The 15,195-nt window shown below is 44.6% G+C and overlaps 2 protein-coding genes across 2 annotated transcripts in view; both read right to left on the bottom strand.

Moving 5' to 3' along the window:
- Positions 1-3,752: 3,752 nt before the first annotated feature.
- On the bottom strand, positions 3,753-4,989 carry LOC133425092 (surface protein-like). The gene is made up of 3 exons (XM_061715772.1): positions 4,798-4,989; positions 4,363-4,622; positions 3,753-4,272 (listed from the first exon to the last, which is right to left on the bottom strand). Exons 1-3 carry the CDS (start codon positions 4,987-4,989, stop codon positions 3,753-3,755), a joined length of 972 nt encoding a protein of 323 aa, XP_061571756.1.
- LOC133425230 (kalirin-like) overlaps positions 4,619-15,195 on the bottom strand; it is a 112,656-nt gene continuing 102,079 nt past the window's right edge. The window contains 8 exon segments of the mRNA XM_061715965.1: positions 4,619-5,841; positions 7,823-7,968; positions 8,843-9,014; positions 9,101-9,286; positions 11,396-11,473; positions 11,575-11,625; positions 13,839-13,931; positions 14,021-14,107. Of these exon segments, the coding sequence (XP_061571949.1) occupies positions 5,656-5,841; positions 7,823-7,968; positions 8,843-9,014; positions 9,101-9,286; positions 11,396-11,473; positions 11,575-11,625; positions 13,839-13,931; positions 14,021-14,107 (999 nt within the window). The 3' untranslated portion in view covers positions 4,619-5,655.

The following is a 15,195-nucleotide window of genomic DNA, read 5'->3' as shown; positions in this document are numbered from 1 at the left end:
AGCTGTTGAATCTTGGGGGAAACTTAGGACTTCTGCTTCATCTGAAGCTGAATGGGAGCTTTTATTTTGAAGGGGAGGATGCTGGTGCATGAAGTGCTGCTGATTGAATACTTGAACTTAAATGTGATAAGGACGTGGTTCTGTTGTCGCTTATCTAAATGGGCAATAAGAGCTGTTAAGCTGTAAAATTGAATCAGTGTCTCACGTGGGGACGGAGCACTTCGTTCTGTCCTGACGTTGCTGCGTCAGTCGTGAACCATGAACTGACCCGGGCCAGCAGCAGGAGTTTCAATGGCCACGGTTACATGATGTTTTTTAATTCAGAATTAATTATTCCAAATTAAATAATTCAGAATTAAACTATTTTCCTTTGAGTTTACATGGAAATAGTAATTCTGAATTGAGGTTTACATGGAAAACACGTTTGATCGGCTTTATCCAATTCCGGAAGATACGTCTACCGGAAGAAAAACAAATTTAGCCGCTACAACTTTGAAAACCTCACAATATTTGTGTTTCCTTTCTTTTCTTTTAATTTTTTCCAGGTCCTCCAAGCTATTTATTAAATAAATGGTCTCTGCTCTTGACCACCGTTTAATGAAAACCAGCACAGCGCGGAATATAAGCGTCATGGAGACAGACGGGCGAGGGAACGAGCAGAAAGAAAGACCGGAATTAATTTAAAGCGGAATGAGTGTTTACATGATCGCGGAATTATTCTATTTGGATTTAAAATCGGAATAAACCAGCCACTTACAAGTTCGGAATTAAGTTTAATTTGGAATGGCCATTTTCATTAGGAATTAGGTGTTTACATGGTAATTTTTACTCATTTTAAATTGGATTTAATTTTAATTCTGAATTAAAGAGCAATTAAACTTCCCATGTAAATGCACTCAGTGTGACCCGTTCAATTCCTTTTATCAGTTTTCCTCTGAAACAGAAGTGTGTTGACATCGTCAGCAGGTAGAACTGGACCTGGTTCTGGTACCTGATTACATCTACGGAGCAGCACCAGCACTCACAACAGTCTACATCCTGCAGTTCCTCTACCGACCACCAGGATCCGGATCTGCAGTTCCTCTACTGACCACAAGGATTTGGGTCCAGTTTGAGGCCTGAGTCGTTTATCCTCCAAAGATTATGCAAATATAAAACCGTAGAATGAAATGTTACAAGATGTTGGAGGTTGGTGGAGATGATGGTGAGTGGTGGGGGTGGAGGTTGGTGGAGGTTGGTGTTGGGAGGTTGGTGTTGGAAGGTGAAGGGAGAAAAATATATTTTGTGTCCTGGAAATGCCCTGAATTCCCAAAACTCAGTCTCATATCAGCTCTGCACCTGCTGTTTATTAATAAAGGTCTGTGAGAGAGGCACCCCCGATGTGGCTTGTTCACACAGGACTCAGTTCCCGTGGGACGCGAGCTACGTGGCGGGAGGCCAAGACTTAGGAAAGTTATAAAGACGGGACAGCCGGAAGTTCAAGTCAGAGTCAGCTGCGGGTCTAGTGCACAACGCCCAGCAGGGTTTTTTTGGCTACTCTGCTAAGACTGTTCGGCTCTCCAGTCTCCTGTGTCGAGGTAAGAGTATTAAGGCCTTAGCCCTGTGTAATTGTACTATTGCTCTGCCATTTGTGGGGGATAACTTGACACCTTATCCTAGCAAAAAGAGTAATTGTGTGTGTGTGATTCATTGCAATGCTTGCTTTTCTTGTGGTAATAAAGGTTCATATATCATTATAGCAAAAGCAAGTGTGTGTGTGTGTGATTCATTTTGGTGCAGCCGACCACTCTCGAGCCTTAATCGATTTTCTCCCAAAACAGAAGGTTAGTGTTGGAAGGCTGGTGGTGGAAGTGGTGGAGGTCGGTGTTGGGAGGTTGGTGTAGGTGATGAAGGTTGGTGAAGATGGTTTAGGTCGGTGGAGATGGTGGAGGTTGGTGGTGGAAGTTGGTGGTGGAGGTTGTTGAAGATGGTTTAGGTTGGTGGAGGTTGATGAAGATGGTTTAGGTTGGTGGAGGTTGGTGGTGGAAGTGATGGAGGTTGGTGTTGGGAGGTTGGTGTTGGAAGTGGTGGAGGTCGGTGTTGGAAGTGGTGGAGGTTGGTGTTGGGAGGTTGGTGTTGGAAGTGGTGGAGGTCGGTGTTGGGAGGTTGGTGTAGGTGATGAAGGTTGGTGAAGATGCTTTAGGTTGGTGGAGATGGTGGAGGTTGGTGTTAGAAGTGGTGGAGGTTGGTGTTAGAAGTGGTGGAGGTCGGTGTTGGGAGTTGGTGTTGGAAGTGGTGGAGGTTGGTGTTGGGAGTTGGTGTTGGAAGAGGTGGAGGTTGGTGAAGGAAGAAAAAATAAGTTTTGTGTCCTGAAATATCCTTAATTCTCAAAACAGTCATATCAGCTATGCACCTGTTGTTTAATGTAACTGTGAGAGGCGCTTGGCTCCCGTGTGAACCAAGACTTGAGAGCTTGAGAAGCGTGAGAACTGGCAGGCGGGGGTTGGAGGAGCCCTTTCAGCCCCCTCCGCGAGCTCTCGTATAAAGACGGAGACAGCCGGAAGTCGGGTCAGAGTCTGCTGCGGGTCTAGTGCACGGACGCCCAGCGGGTTTATGGCTGTTCTGCCAGGACTGTCCGGCTCTCCAGTCCTTTGTGTGTCGAGGTAAGAGTTATCAAGGCCTAGCCCCTGTGTAATTGTTTGTTGCTCTGCCATTTGCGGGGGATAACCTGACACAGTTATCCTAGCAAAGGGCAGTTGTGTGTGAGTCTTTTTGTGTGCACTGCTTGCTAATAAATGTATTAATTATAGCAGAAGCGAGTGTGTGTGTGTGTGTGTGATTCATTTTTGCACAGCCGACCACTCTAGAACCCTAAGTGATTTCTCCAAAAACAGTTGGTGTTGGGAGGTTGGTGTTGGAAGTGGTGGAGGTTGGTGTTGGGAGGTTGGTGTTGAGAGGTTGGTGTTGGAAGTGGTGGAGGTTGGTGTTGGGAGGTTGGTGTTGGAAGTGGTGGAGGTTGGTGTTGGGAGGTTGGTGTTGGAAGTGGTGGAGGTTGGTGTTGGGAGGTTGGTGTAGGTGATGAAGGTTGGTGAAGATGGTTTAGGTTGGTGGAGATTGGTGGTGAACCAGGAGCCAGAACCAGAACCAGGAATGGACCACGCAGAGACGGTTCTGGATGAAAAATGAAGTTTATTACAAACCACGACGGAGAGCTGTTAGCAGTCAGTCAGCAGCTGTTGGTTCTGTACAAATAACACTGTTGGGTCGGTTAGTGGAGGTTGCCGGGCTGCGTCCAGAACCCCCCCCACCCCCCCTACGTGCACTCCAAGGTCGTCAACACAAACTCTCTTTTATTTATTTATTTTTTCAACATTTTTATGACATCGACGTACAAACACAAACGTAACTCCTGAAAAGGCAACAGAGGGGCGTCCATCCTCCGCCGGGTCTCCATGGTAACCGCCGCCGTCAGAACACCCTCCGCCGGGTCTCCATGGTAACCGCCGCCGTCAGAACACCTTCCGCTACGTCTGTGATGACGCATCCTGGACGGAGGCGTTTGGGCCGCCGCTGCAGGAGCGGCCGGACGGGACGAAATCGGCGCCGACTACCGTGACGTTTGCTCAGGAAACCTTTGAGATGATTCAGCAGGGCCGAGTTCCAGTTTTGTGGTGAGACGCTGAAATCGGAGAACGGACCGGAGCCGCCGAGCCGCCGAGATGTTTCAGGGAGGCTGATGTCGTGGGATTTTTTTGAATCTTAAACTTGAAAACTCAAAACGACGACAAGGCGACGCTGCGCCAACAGAACCACATCATCTGCATAGAGCAGAGACCTGGTCCAGATGGCAACTCCGGCATCTGGCAACCAGAACCGGAAATAGTTCGGGACGATGGATGTAAACAACCCCGCCCTTTGACCCTTGACGGCGAGCTACGTCCCCCCCCCTCCTTAAGGACCGGGGTGACGTCCGAGAATGGCACCGGAACAACTGAGAGAAGGAGGTAGAGAAAAAAACAACAGGCGCAGCGCGAAGAGGGGGCGGGGGCTGCCTCCGTCTCCGTGGAAACGGAGTCCCAGTAGGCGGGGGCTGCCTCCGTCTCTGTGGAAACGAAGTCCCAGTAGGCGGGCGCTGCCTCCGTCTCCGTGGAAACGGAGTCCCAGTAGGCAGGGGCTGCCTCCGTCTCCGTGGAAACGGAGTCGCAGTAGGAGGGGGCTGCCCCCGTCTCCGTGGAAACGGAGTCCCAGTAGGCGGGGGCTGCCTCCGTTTCCGTGGAAACGGAGTCCCAGTAGGCGGAGGCTGCCTCCGTCTCCGTGGAAATGGAGACAGAGGCAGTCCCCGCCTATTGGGACTCCGTCTCCGTGGAAACGGAGTCCCAGTAGGCGGGGGCTGCCTCCGTCTCTGTGGAAACGGAGTCCCAGTAAGCGGGGGCTGCCTCCGTCTCCGTGGAAACGGAGTCCCAGTAGGCAGGGGCTGCCACCGTCTCCGTGGAAACTGAGTCCCAGTAGGCGGGGGCTGCCTCTGTCTCCGTGGAAACGGAGTCCCAGTAGGCGGGGGCTGCCTCCGTCTCCCTGGAAACGGAGTCCCAGTAGGCGGGGGCTGCTGCTGACGGCGGATGGAGACGGACGCGTCCACGGCTCGTCTATTTACACAAACTCGGATGCATAATCAATAATCAATGAGAGGGCGCCACTGCATACATGAGGAGTCGTCATGGCAACGCTACACGGAGGATCCCCCGCGTGGAAACACGCCGACGCCGCCTCGGCGGACGCACAAAGCGTTTGTTGGCGTTTGTCCTTTTTTTTTTTTCCCACGTCCATGGCGGCGGTGGGGCGTGTCTGGGGGGGCGTGTCCTCAGTCTCTGTACACGCTATGAACACTGTTCTGATTGGCTGACGGGTGTTTACGCCTTTCCTCCGGTTGCTAGGCAACTGCAGTCTTCCGGAGTCCCGCTTCCGCCGGAACCGCCCGCAGAGGGCTCGTGTTTCTGATGAAGCCGTGGTCATGTGACCTCACTCTGGCTGACCCCACCCCCACAGGAAGTAGTTCTTGTAGGGTTCTCGGAGGGGGCGGGGTCGGTGGTCCAGGGGGCGTGGCGGGGGCGGGGACACGAGGAAGAGGTGGTTTTTGCTGAAACTTGAAGCACCAGGAAGGTAAGGGGGCGGAGCCTAACAGTACCTGCAGTTAGTGTGTGTGTGTGCGTGTGCGTCCGTGTGTGTGTGTGTGTGTGTGTGTGTGTGTGTGTGTGTGTGTGTGTGTGTGTGTGTGTGTGTGTGTTGCAACCACTGTTCGGGTCCTGAAGTGTGAGGTGATGTCGACCTGGTCTGGTTCCTGACCCGAGGCCCGGGACCCTCTAACGGTTCGCCAGGGCGTCGCCACGGCAACAGTACACCTACGCTAGTCTGCACTCTGGTGCCAAATCCAGTCCCGGTACCACTATTTCAACTTTTAATAACACAAAATACGTACGTGCACAGAATATCTTAGAATTTTCTCATTTCGGGTCAAAACTTTAAATGAACCAGACTCTGATCAAACAGGTCGACATCGCCATGGCAACGCCTCTCCGGCCCCGTCAGCCCGCAGTATCTGGAGTGAAACTGACTGAGGTGTGTGTGTGCGTGCACGTGTGTGTCTGTCTGTGTGTGCGTGCGTGTGTGACTGTGTGTGTGTCAGTGCGTTCTGAGCACGCTCCGTGGCACCCAGCCCTCGGCGGCCGGCGAGTCGCTGTTGGCCGGCCGGTAGACCAGACTCTGACCCTGCTGGTTGGACGACAGGATCTGGACCTTCTCCCCCCGGAACACGGAGATCTCGTCCTCCCGGACGGCCACGAAGTCCTGCAGCACCTGAACCAGCTCCTGGGGGGGGGGGACACGGGCAGTACTCGAGTTGTAAAAAGAAATCAGGGGGGATGGTGGATTTTATCATATGGGGACAGATAATTTGTGCTGATTACAAATAATATAATATATTACAAGCAGAGTGCGAAATACGGGAGGGTTCGGGGGGGAATGTTGTCAAAAAAATAAATAAATGATCAGGCCGGCTAGTTGAGATGCCACAATAACATGGCTAAGCGGAAGCTAACTCAGAGTGTGTCACTTGCACACTTTGGGTTCACATCAAAAAAGGTGTCAGTGGCAGCCAGAGATGAGGAGAGAGACGATGTCACAACAGAGGGTCCCGTTCCTCTCCCACCCTCTGGTGAAGAAAGTGAAGTCTAGGCCGAGTGCTCCGGGGCAGATGCTACTGCGCCCCTGTTGCTAGCAGGGACTTGCTTTAACTTAAGGTAAGAGGCCAGCCTGCTTAATATGGCCTGAACCCACCTGAGAGCTAATGTTTTTTTTTAATTATTGCTATTATTATTTTGCGTTATGGCCTGTTATGAGTGTGATTTGTGAATATGTAAGCTGCGTGAACCCACCTGTTGAGAGCTCATATTTTTTTTTAAATTTTGCGTGATGACCTGTTATGTTTTAACACAGCTGCAGCTGTGTTAAAACATAATTTCCTGGATGGTTACTTAACGTTAAATAATCAGTCATCATTGTGCAGGCTGAGGATCTGTTTAAGTGCACTGATTGCACGTCTCCGATAGTGGCATTTGTTGTTATTACTGTTATTTGAATGGACAATTCATTTTCATTGTATTTTTTTTTTATTTATCTAAAATAATATATTAGCCTGTTTTATTTGTTTATTCGTTTCTGCAATGCACTGGCCGTGCGCCAGTGTCCTATATCTGGCATTTATTCATTAAGTGCACTGTGCACCAGTGTGGTGCCAATTAATGTCTTTTATTTATTTTAATTATCAGATTTAATTTGTAAATAACATTCTGCATTGTAATGCACAATTTTGCCTCCTGTTTGTAAAACAACGTGCATCTAAAAGGGTTAAAAGTGTGCGTGTATTTGTCATAGGCTATAGTAGGCTGATTGTATTGGTTTATTGTATAGGGCCACACTGTTTAAAAAACAAAAAACTAAAAAAAAAAGTGAGTTAGGGACCCCCCCGAATATGGATGGGTATTTCGCACACTGATTACAAGTAATAGCACTGACCAAAACAGCTGCAGAAATACTGCAGGAATGACATAGCAGCAGTTAAATGCAGCCTTCTGTAAGCTTTAAATATCCACTGGGCTTACATCAAATACATCAAAACACAACAATAAAAAACACTTTTCTGAACTTATCAATATGACTCTGTCCTTCACAGGATAAGTAAAATGGATCACTGCAAAAACTTAACAAGAATATTCGTCTTATTTCTAGTTAAAATGTCTCATTTTAGTAAAAAAATCTCATTACACTTAAAACAAGACTCATCACTGGAAAAAACAACAATTTTCACCTGTTTCAAGTAGATTTTCACTTGAAATAAGTAGAAAAATCTGCCAGTGGAACAAGATTTTGCTTGTAATGAGAAGATAAATCTTGTCCCATTGGCAGATTTTTTCTACTTATTTCAAGTGAAAATTTACTTGAAACAGGTGAAAATTGTCAAATAAGTTATTTTTCTGGTGTTATTTTTCTGGTGATGACTCTAAATGTTGAAATAGCAGTAAAACCACATTCATTGATGAAATGACATAAGGGATGGAAAGGGGGGATGGCAGTTTTACGGGGGGGATGATTTGGACCGTTTTTATTTCAGGGGGGGATGATTTGGACCGTTTTTATTCCAGGGGGGGATGATTTGGACCGTTTTTATTCCAGGGGGGGATGCCATCCCCCTCATCCCCCCTCATCCCCCCTCAACTCCAGTACTGGACACGGGTCTCAGCTCACATCAAGTCACACACAGACGGGAGCACACACCCCCACCGCCTCCTACCTGCTCGTCCGGATCGCCGTCCGTGGCCGGCTGGGCGGCGTGGCCATTGGGCGTGGGCGGGGCCGAGGGCGGTCGCCCTGACGACAGTGGCCGGGTCACGGAGATGCCTCCTTCTTTCCTCTGGTACTCGATGGGCGACTGGAGAGCTGAAATGGTTTTTTAAGAAATCCAGACATCATTAGACATAGACGCCTCCAGTGGACTCGAGGATGTAGTGTTGTTTTTATCAGCCTGTTTTAGTCTAGTCTTTTAGTTTTTATGAGTTTTAGTCACGTTCAGTTTCAGTCGACTAAAAGTCTGAGCATTTTAGTCTTATTTTAGTCAGGGAGCCCTAGTGGCTCCCTGGAGCTTTTTCAAAAATGTTTGACCTTTTTTTTTCTTTTTTCTTCTTTTTTCCCTTTTTTTCCTCTTTTTTTCTCTTTTTTTCTACCCTTTTCCTTTTAATCTCAACATTTCGACTTTTTTCTCAACATTTCGACTTTTTTCATGAAATTTTGACTATTTCCTCGACATTTCGACTTTTATCTCGAAGTGCATAATGAAAAAAAAACTTCCTCCTCTAAAATATTATTTTTATTTTTCTCCTGCCTGGCCCTAATACCATAGATTCGCGTAACAAAAAGAGTCATGTGGAAAGACATTAGCAGCTACATTTGCAGCCGGGGACCCAGTTATAACTAATATAGATACACTGTAGATGCAGCATGTGTTGCCTTCATTCTAAGGCTTATACAAGACTTCTCATTTTTTGCGGCTCCAGACATATTTGTTTTTTGTGTTTTTGGTCCAATATGGCTCTTTCAACATTTTGGGTTGCCGATCCCTGGGCTAAGATATTGCATTATATATTTAATTATCGTTATCGTCACATGACCAGAATTTTCGTCTTGTCTCGTTTTCCTCAGGTGATAAAGGTTTGTTGACGACGATATTTAGTCATAATTTTCATTGATGAAAGCAATTTTAGCGTGATGATGATGATGATGATGATGATGATGATGAGCATGAGCGCCTCCTAACCTGACAGGAAGTTGTTCTGGGCGTCCAGCAGCCCGGCGACGGTCTCCACCCAGGTGATCTTGATACTGGCGGACGACGCCTGCAGCGTGAAGCGCTCGGCCGAGCCGCGGGACCACAGCACGAACTTGCAGGGGTCTCCGTCCACGCCGTCCTGCATGGCCAGGTAGCTCACCTGCTCACACAGCACACAGCAGGGTCAGAACCGGGTCAGAACCGGCTCAGGGCCGGCTCAGGGCCGGGCCTGGGCAGCAGCCTCACCTTGATGCTGCTCTTGAACTGGTAGCCCGGGTTGTTGGAGCCTTTACGCAGCAGCTCGCTGAAGATGACGACCTGCTCGAACAGGAACACCCGCCGCTCTTTGCTGCGGGACAGAACGCCGCCGTCCTGCTCCCACACGCAGAAGGTCTCCTGCTGCAGCAGCTTCCCCTGTGAGGTCAGCTTCCCCTGCACACACACACACACACACACACACACACACACACACACACACACACACACACTGTTGTTAGGGTTGCCACCTTTCAGAAATAGAAATAAGGGACGCCCTGATTTCAGCAGTGCAGGGGCCAAAAAAAAAAGCCCCAAAACTTCTAAACTGAATAAAAATGTGTTTATTTTATATGAAAAAACTAAATGCTTTGATTTAAAGTTTAAAGTGCTTTAATAGCATTGAACTTGCATGACTGTACAGACGGCCAACCATACTAGTAACTGAAATATCCTCCTATGCTACGTATGTCCACATCAGCCCAGATGTAATATAGCCTACAGGTGAAGAATATGGTGTAAAAGTTAATTTATTTCAATAATTCAACTAGAATATGGTGTAAAAGTTAATTTATTTCAATAATTCAACTAGAATATGGTGTAAAAGTTAATGAAAATACGGTACAAATCGTGTCCCGTATTAGTTCAATACGGGACGCAACATTTTTTTTCTCAAATAAAGGACAATTCCGTATTTTACGGGACGGGTGGCAACCCTAACTGTTGTGTCAAATACCAAGTTTCATACTCCAAACCAGCAGAGGGCGACCACACACAGTACTGGTGCTCCCAGGAAGTCACTCATTGGGACCATGTTCACCTGTGCACGGGAAGGCATGGCAGGAAATGTTTGGACTGGTCTCAGTTAGCTCTCATCACACACCTGATCGATTGAAAGATGCAACTGGTAGGAAAGAACCAGTTTGAATGTGGATGTGATTGGGTTTTTTAGTTTAGTAAATCCAATGCAATTTAAGTTGGGTCTTTCGGTTGTTTTATATCTGTCCTTGGTTAGTTTTCTCTGCATATTCTCACGTATTACACGTGTTGTTTCACGTTGTAAATCTTTTAATTTGGATTTGGGTTATTTAGATAGTGTTTGTTTTAGAATTAGCAACAGAGCGCGAGGGGCCACGTCTGCTCGACGCGCCGCCATAACCGGAAGTGATCAAGTATATTAATTTACAAAGTTGGCTGCTGCTAAGACAGAGAAAGAAAAGGGGGCACGCAGCAACGCTGCTAACTCAGCTGAATGTAACAGAGACTTACAGGACTGTCTCAGAAAATTAGAATACTGTGATAAAGTTCTTTATTTTCTGTGATGCAATTTAAAAAAAAAAAAAAAAAAAAAAAAAATATTACAAATATTACAAATATTGCAAGCCTTTTATTATTTTAATATAGTTGATTATGGTTTACAGTTTAAGATTAAGATTCCCAGAATATTCAAATTTTTTGAGATATTTGAGTTTTCTTAAACTGTAAGCCATAATCAGCAATATTAAAATAATAAAAGGCTTGCAATATTTCAGTTGATTTGTAATGAATCCAGAATGTATGACATTTTTGCATTACAGAAAATAAAGGACTTTATCACAATATTCTAATTTTCTGAGACAGTCCTGTATAAACGACAGCAACAGAAGCAGGGAAAAAAAATGGATTCATAAGCCTTGATCATCAGCCGTTTGTTGTTGTAGTAGACGTCCGGTTTAAACGCGTTGTAAGCTGCTTGGATCCGCGCTGCCGAGTCGTATTCCACTGATGAATGTCAGTCCGAGTTATAGCAAACTATATAGTCGCATCCAACCGTAACCCTCACGCAGGACGACAGTCGTGTCAGTCGCTTCACGAGTGACAATTGGATGTTATAGTGTGAAGAGTTTCACTCCCAATAGTCTCCTCACACGTGGCAGATGCTATGCCTTCATAAAGCTTAATAATTCATAATTCATTTTCCTTTTAAGACTCAAAAAAAAGGAAAAAAGGAAAAAAAGAGAGAAAAAAAGGATGTCTTTTTTCCCCCTTACATTACTTTTACTTTTATACTTTAAGTAGTTTTGAAACCAGTACTTTTATACCTTTACTTGAGTACAAAACTTGAGTTGATACTTCAACTTCTACAGGAGTATTTTTAAACTCTAGTATCTATACGTCTACCTGAGTAATGAATGTGAATACTGAAGACACCTCTCGGTAATATTGGCAGATAATGCTTTTGGAGATCGGTGATCGGCCCTCAAAATCCTGATCGGTGCATGTCTACAAAGTGCTGAGACGGCGTACCTCGTATCCCTGCAGGCGTCCCAGGTTCATCATGTCATTGCAGCGTTTGGGGACCAGCGACATCAGCTCCACCGCTTTCTGAGCACAGAACACACACCAACGTTAAATACCTCAAACCTCCCGGATGTTGACGGCATCCCGCCTGAATCATTCATCGCCTCGCTCTGCGTGGGACCGACCTCGATCTCCTCGCAGTCCAGCCCGGCTTTGGACGTGTACTTGAGGAAGTCCTGAGGAGAAACAGAGACGCCAGAGTGAGAGGAAGTGGGAGGACCTGACCCCGACCTCGGGATTAATTATTCTGAATTAAATAATTCAGAATTAAACTATTTTCCTTCAAGTTTACATGGAAATAGTAATTCTGAATTGAGGTTTACATGGAAAACACGTTTGATCAGCTTTATCCAATTCCTCTTAAGGTCTGGGGGTTGGGAAGGTTCTGATTGGATAGGGGGGGGACCGGAAGTTAAACTACCGGAAGAAAAACAAACTTAGAAACTTTGAAAAGCTCACAATTTTAATGTTTCTTTTCATCTGTTCTTTTAATTATTTCCAGGTCCTCCAAGCTATTTATTAAATAAATGGTCTCTCTCTTGACCAGCGTTTACTGCGTGCTGCCATCTTGAAACTTTGTTTGGAAAACCAGCCCAGTGGAATATAAGTGTCATGGAGACAGACGGGCGAGGGAACGAGCAGAAAGAAAGACCAGAATTAATTTAAAACGGAATGAGTGTAAACATGATCGTGGAATTATTCTATTCGGATTTAAAATCAGAATAAACCAGCCACTTACTACGGAATTAAGTTGAATTCAAAATGGCCATTTTCATTCAGAATTAGGTGTTTACATGGTCATTTTTACTCATTTTAAATCAGATTTAATTTTAATTCTGAATTAAAGAGGAATTAAACTTCCCATGTAAACGCACTCAATGAAGCCACAGAACCACATCATCTGCAAAAAGCAGAAACCCAAACGACCCTTTGTCAAGCCCCGCCCACGTTGTTAGGTCGGACAAAACTGTCATCTCTCCCGTCCTCTTCTGTTGTAAAAACAGGCTTTTACATCCCTTTATTTCTAATTATTGTACCAAGGAAAATCAACAGCAACTAGATATAAATAAAAAGGAACACTTCAGGTACTGTGGAGTTTAAAAAACGGGATCTTTTGATGAGTTTAGCTGATAGCACGGTGGAACGTGCGGTTGTCCACGTAGCTTTATCGTAATTTACGGTTGGTTTTGGGATGAAATGTATTCCTGTGATTCTCTCTGGGTAGCAGGTGTCACTTTTCCAAACGCTTAACCATTTTAAGATAAATAAATAAAACTCTTTCACGGTTGCAGCTATGGGTTGTAGCTGCTGCCGAGCCGACTTTGAATTGGAAGTACGGATCAGATTTCTACCAGTTTGGGGATAAAAATACGCTGCATCCTCACTACACTACAAGTTCTGATTAAATGAAAGAATTTACAAAAAAAGTGGATTAAACTTGGATAATTCACGTATTAAAAAAATTAAAACTACAATTAACAAAAAAATGAATTAAAACATTTAAAAAAAAACAAACAAATATATAAAAAACTAAACAATATGAAGGTTTAATTACTTTAAATCCTTAAAATGTATAAAAACTGAACAATATGAAGGTTTAATTACTTTAAATCCTTAAAACATATACAAACTAAACAATATGAAGGTTTAATTACTTTAAATCCTTAAAACATATACAAACTAAACAATATGAAGGTTTAATTACTTTAAATGTGGATTAAATCCTTTTTTATTTAATTTTTTTTAAATATTTTTGCTGGTGTTTCTATGTAATTTATGCTTAATCATGTTAGTTGACCAAAATATGTCATTTAAATTGTGCGTTTCTACCAGCAGGCCGGCGCCAGGCAGGTGGCTGTTGTAAACAAACCAGCCAAAGGGATTGTTTCCAAAGGGAAAAAGAGAAAAATAACTGAGGAGAAAAGAGAATTCAATGTTTCTTGGACCGAATCATTTGCATTCATTGGGATAAAAATACGCTACACCCTCATCACATTAAAAGTGTTCCTCTTTACTAAAAAAAAGTTAAAAAAAATAACCATGTGATTTAAATTTAGATACAAGGCAAGTAAAAACTAGGCTTTTTCCACTGATTTGAGCGACAGAGACGGTGTTTGGTCCAACCGGATATTCTGACCAGGATGTTTCTGATTGGTCAGTCAGGGACCAATCAGAAGGCTGATAAAGGGTCAATTTTGAGGCCAGAAAACCAGGCCCCGCCTCCCCTCCTCCCCATAATTCTGTCCACAAAAGAAATGAACAGAATCGGTGACAAAGAGGCGGAGTCAAATCCCCGCGGGAAACGTCCAGAACCATGAACTTCCTCCATGACTGATCATGTGGATGAAGTGAAGGAAACCGCTCTGACGCTGGTGTTGGGTGTGCTGACCTTGAGCAGCAGCTGGTACTTGGTGATTCTCTGGATGGGTTTGATCAGGTAGTCGCTGATGGACATCCTGCAGCTGATCTCGTGCTGGATCTCCTGCAGACCCACAGAACCACAGGGGAGCTCAGCGTCTCACCTCCGTTCATCCGTACCAAACCTGAGCCTGAAACGCGGTGCTGCGTTACCTCGAAGAAGTTCTCGTACTCGATCACGATGAACTCGGACCTGGGCTTGTTCTGGCAGTAGACCACGTACATGTGCAGGCGGCGCTCCTGCAACAAACAATTATAGAGGAATTATTTCACAACCAACTAGCCCAGGGGTCAGCAACCCGTGGCTCTTTAGCGCCGCCCTAGTGGCTCCTGGAGCTTTTTCAAAAATGTTTGAAAATGGAAATCGATGGGGGAGGGAAATATTTTTTGTTTTAATATGGTTTCTGTAGGAGGACAAACATGACACAAACATTCTTAACATTTTCCAATGCTGTAAAAATGTGTAGAATAAATATTACATTTCAGCATTTCTGTTAACGAAGATTTGCGCCGGGGTCTGCGACACACGTTTTTACCAGCAGGGGGTGCCAGGTATTTAGCTGTTGTAAAACAAACCGGCCAAAGGGAAAAAGAGAAAAATAACTAAGGAGAAAAGAGGATTCATAAAACAAAAAAATCTAATCCTTAAAAATAGGTAAAAACTAAACAATATGAAGGTTTAATTACTTAAAATCCTTAAAACATATAAAAACTAAGCAATATGAAGGTTTAATTACTTTAAATCCGGATTAAATCCTTTTTTATTTTAACTTTGTGTTTTAATATTTTTGCTGGTGTTTCTATGTAATATATGCTGAGGCATGTTTGTTACACGTTGGCAAAAATATGTCATTTAAATTCTGATTAAATGAAAGAATTTACAAAAAAAAAAATGGATTAAACTTGGATAATTCACGTATTAAAGAATTGAAAACTACAATTAAAAAAAATTAATTAAAACATTTTTTTAAAAACAGACAACAAAAGCCGAGTACCCAGTTATAACTAATATAGAAACATGCAGCATGTGTTGCCTTCATTCTAAGGCTGATACAAGACTTTTAATTTTTTGCGGCTCCAGACATATTTGTTTTTTGTGTTTTTGGTCCAATATGGCTCTTTCAACATTTTGGGTTGCCGACCCCTGGTCTAGACCAACAAGACCAATCTTTAATCAAGTCCCAAGTCAAAGTCATGAGTCCAGAGTCGAGACCAATAACCTCCAACAAAACAAAACCTGCCATCAAGTCCTGAGCCACCATCACCAGGTCATCTGTGAAGTCCCAAATCCATCTCCCAGTGAAGACCGGGAGGTTCAGAGTCCAGAC

This window comes from Cololabis saira, chromosome 24 (assembly GCF_033807715.1).
Source record: "Cololabis saira isolate AMF1-May2022 chromosome 24, fColSai1.1, whole genome shotgun sequence".
NCBI lineage: Eukaryota > Metazoa > Chordata > Actinopteri > Beloniformes > Belonidae > Cololabis > Cololabis saira.
Note: the sequence above shows the minus strand (reverse complement) of the source record. Positions and strands in the feature narration are given on the sequence as shown.